Genomic DNA, 12,222 nt, shown 5'->3' with positions numbered 1-12,222 from the left:
TGACACTCTACTGCTCTACACAGCAACCTCAGAGAAACCGGTTATTGTCCCCGATGCGACGGACAAGGCACGAGTACACATACAGGCCAAGGATTTCGTTGACGGAGGTCAGGCTGTACGTCACCGGGGCAGGGTGATATGGTTCCCGTGCAGGGGTGCCCTGCCTCCCAATAGGTGGCTCGTCTCACTACATTAGTGTGTTAGCTGTCCAGACATGTTTTCGTCCTCATGTTTTAGAAACTGCAGAGTATTCTGGCTTGCTTATAATGTTCTTTTCTCCCCCTGGGATGGCCTTCAAAGAATTCCTCCATTCCAAAACCCTAAAATCTTACTTCTGGAAGTGCTGGCAGGGTCATCATCAGGAGTTTCCAAAGACTACAGAGTAACCAGAATACCATGGAAGAGACGGTGGTTCGATTCAGCGCACATGGTACTTGGACCCTGCCCTAGCTTGCAGAGTGCAAATGACATGACGGGTAACTTACAAATAACACGCACTGAAACTTAAATGTATCACTCCTGTCCCTTCGGATTTCCTACTTGGTGTTCAACAAGCTGAGGAGGGCGGGAGACCTTTCCAAACACGTTCTCTCCTCCTGCGATCCCACGACCCTCCGGAGTCGGCGAGACCGCTATGCGCTGGCAGGGGCCGAGGCGTGAAACGTCAGGTCCTACACATGCCATAAATTACTGCCTATGCAATTCAAACGACTGTCAGCGCTTGTAACATCCGCCAAGTCCAAGCACTGTTTGCAGGGCTGTGATGTTGAGAGCCTGGGCATGTGCTTAGTCTGAGGTGGAGAGCCCAGTGAGTGGCACCGTGTTAGCCTATTAACCCCAAGGCCTGGCCAGGGGCCACTGCGCTGTGTGCTCGCCAGGCCACCCGGAGGGAAATGTCTGCCTGTCTTGCCACAGCCCACACTTTCTCAGCGGGGGACACTGGCCTGACGTGGCTGTGCTCAGCGGCCCTGGTCTGAGAGCCCTGCCTGATTAGAACGGGTTCTGCAGGCTCACAGCAGTCAGGGCTGGGTCAAATACGGGACAGGCAAACCACATGGCCCCTAATCTCATGTGGTTTTTCTCCTCCCCCTTTGAAAATGCCCCCTCGTTTCAGACAATCACAGGCACCAGGCAGATTTCAGATAGGACTGACCGGCACTGATTAGTACTCGTATCCGATCTTGGTCTTGGCTAGTCTGCAGGCCGCAGGAGTGAGCTAGTGTGTCTTTCAAAAGGGGACAAATCAAAGATCAGAAAAGGAGGCTGCAAAGGAGAAACACACCTCCTGTCATAATTCTTACGTAAAGCTGGGGGCCCTCTGGTGGCTGAAATCTCCAGCAAGAGCCTCCAGTCCCTGCCGGGGAAGCATGGACACAGTCTCTGGCTGGTGGGGAGCAGGCCAAGGGTGGGTGGAGAGGCGTGCAGGGGACTCTGCACGCTGGCGAGAGGCGTGGGGCGCATTCTTCACCATTCCCGGGAGTTCAGCTAAGCCCTCACAAGACAGGATGGCTTTTTTGCCTTTTTTAGTAATCTCCTGAATACGAACACACAGATACCATTGCTTCAGTAACTGTGGAAAAGATTTCTAATAGCCTAGCGCACTTCTGAAGAGGTTTCAAAGGTTTTAGGCCTAAGGAACACACGATTTACTCGATTTATAATGTTTTTCAAAGAAGTACCCAACCAGGGATGATTTACACCCAAATCATTCAGGCAGTTACGAAACGGTGACTTTATTAATCCAGGGGCAAAAGCCGACTGTGTCCTAAGTTTTGTGTTAGTGACGGTTCAAACTTCATATTCTGGATATCAGCAAAGACGAAGAAAGAGAAGGAACCTTTAGGCACGTCTGCTTGAACCTCCATCCTGCCCTATAAAAGGGGAGCATATTGAGGATTTCCGGTGATTTCTTAGTTGCTACACTTTCCTAGGTCCTAGTTACTATGTACAAAGTGGGGATAACGCTGGCTCCCTGCTACGGCTGCCTTCAGCACTAATGAGGTAGTTAGTGCATGAAAAATGCAGAGGACAGCACATGGCCCCGGGTGCTCCTCAGACCGGAGGCTCAGCACGCCCCCGTCCCAAGCGGAAAGGAGACGATTCACAAGGCGGAGGAGGCCAGAACTGCGTCCTCGGGGCTGCAGCTTTTTCGCAGAAGCGGTAAAGGAACTCTGCAAAGTCCAGTCTCTACTTCTTAAGAGTCGGAAATGGGAGTGTGAAACTGGAAATGAGCCACGAGAACACGTGCATTGAGAAAATTAACACAGGAGGGGGGCAAATCTTGCTGGCCCTGCTGTCCGGCTAGCACTGGTGTCCTCTAGTCAATTTCCCAGCGAGACCACACACGTTAGCTGCCTGCAGGCCAGTGTGAGCGCACGGCAGTGTCACCCCGCCTACCATGGGGAAGGTGGGGACCCGTGCCTGCGCCGGTCGGTTCCCCGCGTGGGCCCTGGTGGCCTTGGGAGCCAAACCCCTCCTTTGGCAAAATGAGGCAGTCAGAAGAAATTACAGTAAGGGTTAAAAGTTCCATTTAGGGGCGCCTGCGTGGCTCAGTCGGTTAAGCATCTGACTTTTTTTTTTTAATTTTTTTTTAATGTTTTATTTATTTTTGAAACAAAGAGAGACAGAGCATGAACAGGGGAGGGGCAGAGAGAGAGAGGGAGACACAGAATCTGAAACGGGCTCCAGGCTCTGAGCTGTCAGCACAGGGCCCGACGCGGGGCTCGAACTCATGGACCGCGAGATCATGACCTGAGCCGAAGTCGGACGCTTAACCGACTGAGCCACCCAGGCGCCCCAAGTATCAGACTCTTGATCTCAGCTCAGGTCGTGACCTCACGGTTTGTGGGTTTGAGGCCCGCGTTGGGCTCTGCGCTGATGGTGTGGATCCTGCTTGGGATTCTGTCTCTCCCTCTCTTTCCCTCTCCCTCCCCGTCTCTCGAAATACATAAATAAACTTAAAAAAAATTCTATTTTATGTGTCACCTCACAAAAGAAAAAGGGACACTCACATGATATATAAAGAGCATTATATATATATATATATATATATTATACATATATATACATATATATAAAGAGCATAATATATAAAGAGCATAATATATAAAGAGCATCTTATTTTAAATGGGTCACGCTTCATTCTTGCTTTCTTTCTTAACAGAAGGGAGCGATCAGAGCCCCACTTAGGGAAAAATGATCACAGATGAATTATAAAGATACACAGGTTTGCTTTTTCAGCAAAGTACAAATGAAAGTACTATCAAGATAAGGGGGAAGGATCACTGGCAATATATTTTCTTTTAGCATAATTGGTGACAAGCATTGCTGCTAATAAAGTGTCCCCTCATCTTTTTTTAAACAGTTATTTAAAAAAAAACCGAAGAGCAAAAGTATTCTTTACTATCATGGTTCTCAACAGATCGGGGTCAGGAGTCCCTGGAGACTGAGAAGTTCTGTGTCCCACTAGCCAGATGGTGCCTGTGATCAACAGCTGGTTTTGAACCCACTTCCAGGGAGGTCACAGAAACCTCACAGCCATTCTTGAACTTGGACATCCATGAGGCCCGGGTGGTTAAGCAACTGTGCCTTTACAGTCTCTCATATTTTTTACAAATGAGAACTCCTCATTAAGATTAAAACTGCTTTCAGGGGTGCCTGGGTGGCTCAGTCGGTGAAGCATCCAACTTCAGCTCAGGTCGTGATCTCACGGTCCGTGGGTTCGAGCCCCGTGTCGGGCTCTGGGCTGTCAGTTCGGAGCCTGGGGCCTGCTTTGGATTCTGGGTCTCCCTCTCTGCCCCTCCCCCACTCACATTCTGTCTCTATCAAAAAATGAATAAACGTTAAACAAAATTAAAAAAAAAAGATTAAAACTGCTTTCAGAAAGACCCAGACGAACTCAGATTGACTAAAAATGGGCAGGTGAATCAAGAATTACTGCATAGTGGATAGACACAAAACGACATCAAAAGTCCCAAGTCCCCACCAGAGATGCGGAATCTACTTTATGAGCCTCTGTGAAAAATGGGAGCATAATGGTATGTTTCGCTGGGATTTTATTCCAGAGATATTTTCTGATGTATAAAACGCCAGAACTTGAGGGTGAGTGATATTTCTCATTAATTCCCGTAAATGATGTCCCCTCCTTCTCATCCAGCTGATTATCAAGAGTAGGATCTCTGGGATCAAAGTGTCTCTAGGCCAGGTTTCAGAGGAGGAGGACTTCACACAAGCACAGGCCAGACAGCTTCCCTGATTCAAGACGTCACTCTCACTTAGCTGACCCCATCAGTTCTTCATCTAAGTCTTGGTCTAGCAGTCTCATGTAACTGTGAATCTTTCTTTTTTTAAGTTTTATTTATTATTATGAGAGAGAGAGAGAGAGAGAGAGAGAGAGAGCGAGCGCGCGCATGCGTGCGCAAAGGGGGTAGAGGCAGGGAGAGAGAGGATCCCAAGCATAGCCTGACGTGGGGCTCGAACTCACCAACTGAGATGATGACCCTAGCCGAAACCGAAGCTAAGCTCAGCTTAGCTGGCTGAGCCACCCAGGCGCCCGCATCTACTGTGAATTTTAAACAGGTGAAGGCAAAAGTAGGATTTAACAACCTTACTAATTTGTCCGTTGAGAAAAGCTCCATCTGCCTAGCTTTTTGTGAGTGATGCTCAAAAAGCTCGGCTTGAAAAACAGAACGAACAGTTCTCAGCCTGGTTTGATACAAAAGGCGAAAGATTTATACGATCTGAAGAGAAACCAGAGTATTCATCCTGGTTTGATATATAGTCTTAGGCAGCGCAAAACGTATCCAGAAAAATAAGAGCGGCCACCGTCGGACAGCGCAAGAGAACTTCTGAGTGGTGGGAGGTGCTGAGGAAGGGTCTGGGTGGGCATGGCGGGTTGTGCCGGTCACACTGGAGAAGCGCAGAGAAGGTTCTGCTGGTTGGTCTTCCTGTCACAATTACGTCTTTTGCTGCTTAATTCCACGGTGGCTAATGGTTAACAAGGAAAATACGACCTGAAATATTCAGCTCGGGTTCCCTGTATCTGTCCTATTTAAAGCCAGCCTTTCTATCCTCCACTCTTCTTTTGAATAAAATGAGGCTACGGTGTTACCCGACACTCACATGTAATCTTTCACCGCTATTACCTGATACAAAATTTCTAAACGCACTTCAGCAAAGTCATCCGTTTCACTTTCTGTAGAATAAACAAAACTCAGATTCGAATCCCAAAGATCGAATATGGATTTACCTTCATTCTGTCTACATATACTTTACACAGACAAATAGTCACAAAGCATGGGTGCATTCAATTTGAAGCCACGTGTCTGACGGGAAAAGAGCCAAGATCTCTGCTGCCGTCGCTGGCTAGTCCAAGAATTTCATATGGAGAAAAAAAAAAAAAAAAGCAAACCAAAAAAACAAAAAACAAACGGAACTGCAAACAAATGATGCAAGCAGATGTCTGTGTTTCCTCATCTGAGTTTGGAACTGGCGCTCCTCGGGCACTACCACTCCTGAGCATCCAGGCTTGCGACGTCACCCCTGCCCATCACTCAGATCTTTTTCTTTTAATTTTTTTTTTTCAACGTTTATTTATTTTTGGGACAGAGAGAGACAGAGCATGAACGGGGGAGGGGCAGAGAGAGAGGGAGACACAGAATCGGAAACAGGCTCCAGGCTCTGAGCCATCAGCCCAGAGCCCGACGCGGGGCTCGAACTCCCGGACCGCAAGATCGTGACCTGGCTGAAGTCAGACGCTTAACTGACTGCGCCACCCAGGCGCCCCACTCAGATCTTTTTCTACGAGCAAACGGCCAGCTCCTCCCCCACAGAATCACTTCCCAATCATCAAAGCGTATTACCTTTCTTTAATTGACATGGTTTTGCTGGCTGAGTCGAGGATGCCCTCCACGGCTGGCGCTTTGATCTCTCCGGCAGCAAACATCGCACCCGGACTCTTGGAGTACCTCTCCAGTGCTTGCTCGGAAGGCTCTTGCTGCTTCCGGGACACGGGGGTTGCAGCCTGAGCACCAGTTTTCCTGGCAGCTGTGCCCGTCTGCTCGGAAGCGGGCTCCCCGAAGTCAGCCGCTGGGGAGGAGAGGAGCAAAGTCAGCACTCACTCCTCCAGGCAGACATTCTTCCAGCTGTTCACCCTCTGCGGTCCCGCACCGGGAGTTCAATCCAATCCGTGGGCGCAGGGGGGTGACCCAATCCACTCAGATTTATGCAAATCTGTAGAGCAGGCTACACTCTGGGAGGAAACCAAACTGCCCAGTGGGTTACTGCACACAGCAAATGGTTTTGTGACTGTGTGTCTTTTCCTATGTGCAAGACACAGGATGTTAGCTTTAAGTACACGCTACAAAACGTTTCTCCTCCTCCAAAGCAATACTTTCTCTGTTTCAAATGGCTATAATCACAAACCAAAACCAGCACTGTAACTTACACGCTATCATTTTATGGAAATGCAAAAGAAGGACTAAAGCCACCGGCAACAGAGCTTCCTAGTCGGCATAACGGGACTGTAGAAAGAGTCTGGAAATCCACAGTCCTGGGTTCAAGCCCTTATTCCCTGCGCTTACCTAGCCCTTTTGGGGTCATCAACTCATAAAAGGGACTGTCAGGGCCAGCAGGTCACAAGGCTGTTCTGTGAGTTAATGTGCCCAAAGTCATCAAGAATCCTTGTCAGGATGTATGAAAGAGCTCCAGGTATTTTTATTGCTGAAAAATTGATTCATCCAGGTCAGATTCATGCGAAAGGGAGATGTGGGGAGGGGAGGATTCACCCATGATTTGTAACCAATACTAGTTACAAACTGTCTTCCTACTTGAGTTAAAAATAATCACAGACACAGGCAACCAGGCAGACGCCAAAACAGGCACCAAAAACCCAGTTGGTTTTCAAAACTTTAGGAGCAGTAACGTACCTCTTAGTGAAAACCTCCTTCTTGGGACATTCTCCACGCCGACCTTCTCTTCAAAGGGCTGCCTGTCCCTCAAGTCTGGGCTCCCCTGTGCGATGCTTTTAGCCATGGAAAATTCCTTCAGTTCGTCACCAAGGTGGGCCACGGGGGGATGAGCTAGTTCCAGGCTTCCCCTTCTCGGAACAGCATCCTTGGGTTCCTTATGGCTGTCTCCTTCCCAGACTCTGTTAAGGGTGGGGCACGATGGCTCTGCTTCCTCACAGGACCCGTACGCTTTGCCACCAACTCCACCTGTCAAGACTCTCTTGCTTTCTGTCTCTCCAAACTCTCTCAACATTCCTCTGCTCCCACTACCCTCTGCTGAAGGCTGCCAGGCTTGGGACTTCAGAATGCTTCTCACCGGAGATTCTGAATTTTCTATTGACGGCGGAAGTCTATAGTCAGTGGCACCTGGGATGTCGTCCACAGATGGCTTTGGCCGAAGATCCCCAGCGTACATTGGAGGGACTGTAGATGCCACGGTGGACACAGAGGTGTTAACAGTCGGTGAGAAAGGAATGAGCTTTCCACTTTGCACCTGCGAGGACACAGTTAAAATGCAAAAAGCTGATTCAAAAAGACTGTGTATATAAATCCCAGTTTATGGATTGGCATAGACTGAAATACCACATGTGGTGCCGTTTCACTGCTTATCTTAGCGGGAAGCCAACCCTAGACATATTTTATATAATGCATCTCATTAATCAAAATCATCTGGGTGAAAAGCAGATTGTGAATCCTATTTCTTCTCTCCAGAAAGGACTCATTCCAGCTGCTTTCAGCAAGCAAATTAGGAAAACAGAAAAAGAGAAATGGACTTGGCATGGCTATCTTTCTTAGGAAAGAAGTTCTTGCCTAGCTGCTTACAGGTAACACAGTTTACAGGTCGATCGCCTTCACTATACCCCTAACCTAGGAGCAACACTGTGTTCCTATGTTTAAGAACCGCAGCCCCCCTCCCCCCTCCCGCAGAGGAACCAGATCCCAGCGTACCCACCTGCTGTACCTCTCCAAGCGTGACTGGCTGAGTTTGATAGCGAGCATTCATTCTCCTCTGTCTCATGTCTATTCTGTTTCGGGTAGAAATAGCTTTTGAGACCGGCTGGGACAACTTGTTAAACAAGGCCAACTTCTCTGCTAAGCTTAGAGTGGAGGAGTCAGGTTCCCCTTGCTCGGTAGAATCTCTGCCCTGGTTTGCCTGGTCTCTGGCTAAAGCCTTGTGCTGAGCAGATGCCTGTAGTCTGAAAGGGATAAAAAAGTCGGTGACACAGAGAAAAACCAACAAAAGCCCACTGCTAAATTGTGAATATTAACTTTCTTCCCAGCGTCACGTAATTTTGAACAGGGCTGACTTCTCCCTACAGAAATTTAAGACAGGCGTGGCCACTGTTTAGCTGTTAAGAAGACCACGGCTAGCATTACCAATCTCACAAAGAGCAGGTCGTTAGCTCTGAATTATTTCTACAAAGTGAATTTTCTCCTCAAGGAACTGAAGTCAGTTTGGATATGCCTTATCTTCGAGGGACGTGTATCGTTAGTATCAATAAGTAAGGCTAAAGGGAGTCCCAAGGCATTACCGATGGCATATTTAGACATTACCTAAGTATGTGGTTCAGAGGTATTCTTTTCATGTTATAGAATTAGGAAATAATACAGTCATTCCGCCAACAACATATCTGTAACAAAGGGTTTTGGTTTTGGGGGCGCCTGGGTGGCTCAGTTGGTTGGGCGTCCGATTCTTGATTTTGGCTCAGGTCACGACCTCACAGTTTGTGAGAGAGAGCACCTCGTCGGGCTCTGTGCTGACAGAGCCTGCTTGAGATGCTCCCTCCCTCTCTCTCTGCCCCTCCCCTGCTCCCGCTCTCTCTCTCTCAAAAATGAAAAATAAACTTAAAACAAGAGTTTTGATTTTCACTAGCTAAACACAAATGGTTCAATTTTAAAGATTCCTTTCACTCCTTCCGTATAGCATTTTCTCTCATAACTTTCTACCAGTAACTTGGAAAAGTGAAGGAAATTAGGTGCTGATAAGTTCCTCCAACTTTCAGGTGGAGGAGAAGGCTTCCCGTTACCTGGTCACTGTGGATCCTAGAAGGTTTATGACAATGTATGTTTATGTCACTGGCAAATCCAATTCCCAAGCCCAGTGAACAGTATATCCTGTCTGAACTCCAATTAAATCACCAATTCACAAGCTGTCCCAGACCCGAGAGCAGGGTCAGTGTTCCAGGGTATAACGGATGGTAACGCAGATCAAGGAGAGCAATGGTCACCTACTTCGCCAAAGACACCCCTGCTTCTGGGTGGTGCCACACGTATATCTGTACTGCCACGTGACTTCTTCTAACCTTACTTTTAGCCGTTGTGATTTGGTCCCTCACAGTAAAACAGAGCGGATATTTACATGCCGTAAGGACATACTTTCAAAACACCACAACTGAAAACTTAGTAGTAAAACATCTAAGCGCAGACACTATGAATTATTATTGTCCCAATCCCAAAACGTCATGGCCTTGTCTCTCTATACGTTAGAAATTTATAGGATTGTTTTTAGCATGTCTTTATGATGACAGGCGTTTTTAAAAAAACTGGGGTATTACTGGAATTTCAACATTCATGTTAACTCCCCATTTGCCTATTAATCTTCATTAAGTGCTAGTATTTTAGAAGAATGAAATCTCACAGGGATTACCACGATCATGAAAAACAGAAACAAAACAAGCGGGTAAGTGAGTTAGTGCGATCCTAGTTCCGACACACAACATAAGCAGGTGGGCGAAATGGTTTCTCATGCAGGCCTACACGGAGTTAGCGGAGTCTTGCACTATGACAAAACAAACTGCCATCCATTCCCAGAGCAACTCGTCGCTCTGACTCGTTTCTCAAACAAATGACAGGCATTCAGAGCATGAGATGCATCTGCTGTCTAGGACCTTTGCCCTCAGGCTGCATGCAGCTACTTCTGTCCAGTACCTGGCAGGCGACACAGGGCTCTTAGCTACAGTGGGACTAGGAAGTCTTGCCATTACGGGGTGGGTGGTCACAGAGCACGAAGCAGGGATAGGTTCACTTTAAAAGCAATTGCCAAAGAAGGAACGTTCGTAAGGAGAGAGAAGAAAAGAAGCATTAAAGGAAAACACAGTTTTAAATTCAGAAACAGCAAATCAATATTTTCACGCAATTATTTGCTAAGTGTTTGGGGGCAAATTACAAAAGAACGGGAAGAGCAATTACAGACTTAGGAAATAAGAAACAGGCTACGCAAAGTAAACGGTGTACGATTAGGTTTTGAAAGTTTGGAAAGGATTCACCCTATCTTCAGAATAAATGCCCTGATTTTTAAAATAACTTAAGGGAAAGCTGATATCAACACCAGCAAATCAGTAGGTAATGCCCACGTTTCGGAATGTTGTTCTCAATCCATTTTGTAAAAAATCAGTGTACTCATATGATCTATAAAGCACATCAAAGTAGATTCGGGGCCCTTACCGGGTGGTAATTTTGGTTTATGTTTACTGTTTTACTCCCACAGGTAGTTGCTTCTTAGTTTACAACAGCCACCCAAACATGAAAAAAAAAATGGGGCACCAGGGTGGCGCAGTCGGTTAAGCGTCTGACTTCCACTCAGGTCGTGAGTTCACTTTTGTGAGTTTGAGCCCCGTGTCGGGCTCTGTGCTGACAGCTCAGAGCCTGGAGCCTGCTTCAGATTCTGTGTCTCCCTCTCTCTGCCCCTCCCCTACTCATGCGCTGTCTCTCTCTCTCTCTGTCTCAAAAATAAACATTAAAAAAAAAAAAAAAAAAAAGGAAAAGCTGAGCTGCCATGAGTTCCTAATGAATGCATGAAGTACTCATCCACAAATACACCAGGAGCCTGAGGAACAGCTGGGTAAGAAGTGATCAAACAGCAGGTACACATATGTGGGCTGCTACAGATGCCTCGTGGGATGGCCATGCCCTGAAGGAGATGAACTTCCTTTCTTCAGGAACAGTGTGTGTGTGTGTGTGTGTGTGTGTGTGTCCAGGGGAAGCACAAAAGCAATTTTTAAAACACTGATAAAAGTTCTCACTTGATTGAAGCAATGATCTCTGAATTACTTTGGGAAATCCATTCTGAACATATAGGAACATGTTGCTCATGTACAGAAAGTCATCAAACTTCCAAGTCATATTTTGGGGGTTTTGGTGATTATTTAAAAACAAACAAAAAGAACCCTTATCTTTTTGGGATATCGGCTGAAATGCTGATGGATGAAACGGTATCTGGGGTTTGCCTGAAAACGATGCAGGAGGAGAGGATAAGGGAGTAGGATGTTGGTAGAGCATGACTGGCCAGCTGCTGACTGTTGAAACAGGGTGGTGAGTACGTGGGGGGTTCATTGTATAAATCTCATGTTTTAGGGGTACTCTGGGGGCTCAGTCGGTTATGCGTCTCACTCTTGATCTTGGCTCAGGTCATGATCTCATGGTTCGTGGGCTCAAGCCCCACGTCAGGCTCTGTACTGACAGCACGGAGCCTGCTTGGGATTCTCTCTCTCTCTCTCTCTCTCTCTCTCTCTCTCTCTCTCTCTCTGCCTCTTCCCGGCTTGCACTCTTTCTCTAAATCAATAAATAACAACTTAAAAAAAATAAATCTGTTTTAAATTTTCCATTGTAAAAATGATTCGAAAATGCACAGATGAACAACAATTTTAAGTTCCTCTCTAGGTTTTTCTAGGAGATACAGCAGGCAACACATCCCATTACAAAGTTCATAGAGACCACAGTAAGGGAGATACCCAAGTACCAACTTCTCTGTTGGCTTCTCACTAAACCATCTCCTGATCACTTCACTTTATTTACAAGCCTCTAAATCTTTTTTTTTTTTTTTTCCTTCAAGAAGACATTTCTCCCAAGGCCAAGAGGTCACAAAGGGGGACTTACGTGGCTGCGATGGCCACTTCCTCGGTGGTGACGGGCTGGGTGTGGGATCTGTCCTGCAGCCGCCGCAGCCTTTGCTCCACGGCCGGGTTTCTGGAGCGTCTCTTTGGAACGTTTTTCTCATCAAATGATTTCTCCATTTCCTAAGATCAGAAACAATGTGGAATCCTTATAAATGTGGGCGAAGGGCGCGGGGGCCACAGAGCGTCTCTGTTCTGTCCCCCTACAGGACCCCTGGGAGGGTCCTTTGGGAGGGACCACCTGGGAGGCAGGCAGCATTCTCAGAAGTCCACACCCCTGCGGTGTCGGCTGGTGGCCACATCAGCCGGGGGGCTCAGGCGGT

At 47.2% G+C, this 12,222-nt stretch overlaps 1 protein-coding gene across 24 annotated transcripts in view; it reads right to left on the bottom strand.

Moving 5' to 3' along the window:
* SVIL (supervillin) overlaps positions 1–12,222 on the bottom strand; it is a 235,284-nt gene that overhangs the window by 50,574 nt on the left and 172,488 nt on the right. For 12 of the 24 annotated variants that reach the window (XM_045462535.1, XM_045462533.1, XM_045462534.1 and 9 more), the window contains 5 exons: positions 11,883–12,022; positions 9,936–10,031; positions 7,960–8,203; positions 6,927–7,500; positions 5,862–6,087 (listed from right to left, as the gene is read on the bottom strand). In XM_045462535.1, the coding sequence (XP_045318491.1) occupies positions 5,862–6,087; positions 6,927–7,500; positions 7,960–8,203; positions 9,936–10,031; positions 11,883–12,022 (1,280 nt within the window). The remainder of the gene's footprint in view (positions 1–5,861; positions 6,088–6,926; positions 7,501–7,959; positions 8,204–9,935; positions 10,032–11,882; positions 12,023–12,222) is intronic. The other 12 variants (XM_045462537.1, XM_045462539.1, XM_045462549.1 and 9 more) reach the window with 1 other exon arrangement.

Source organism: Leopardus geoffroyi, chromosome B4 (assembly GCF_018350155.1).
Source record: "Leopardus geoffroyi isolate Oge1 chromosome B4, O.geoffroyi_Oge1_pat1.0, whole genome shotgun sequence".
Classification (NCBI taxonomy): domain Eukaryota; kingdom Metazoa; phylum Chordata; class Mammalia; order Carnivora; family Felidae; genus Leopardus; species Leopardus geoffroyi.
The sequence above is the reverse complement of the archived record's forward strand: the minus strand, read 5'-3'. Positions and strand labels throughout refer to the sequence as shown.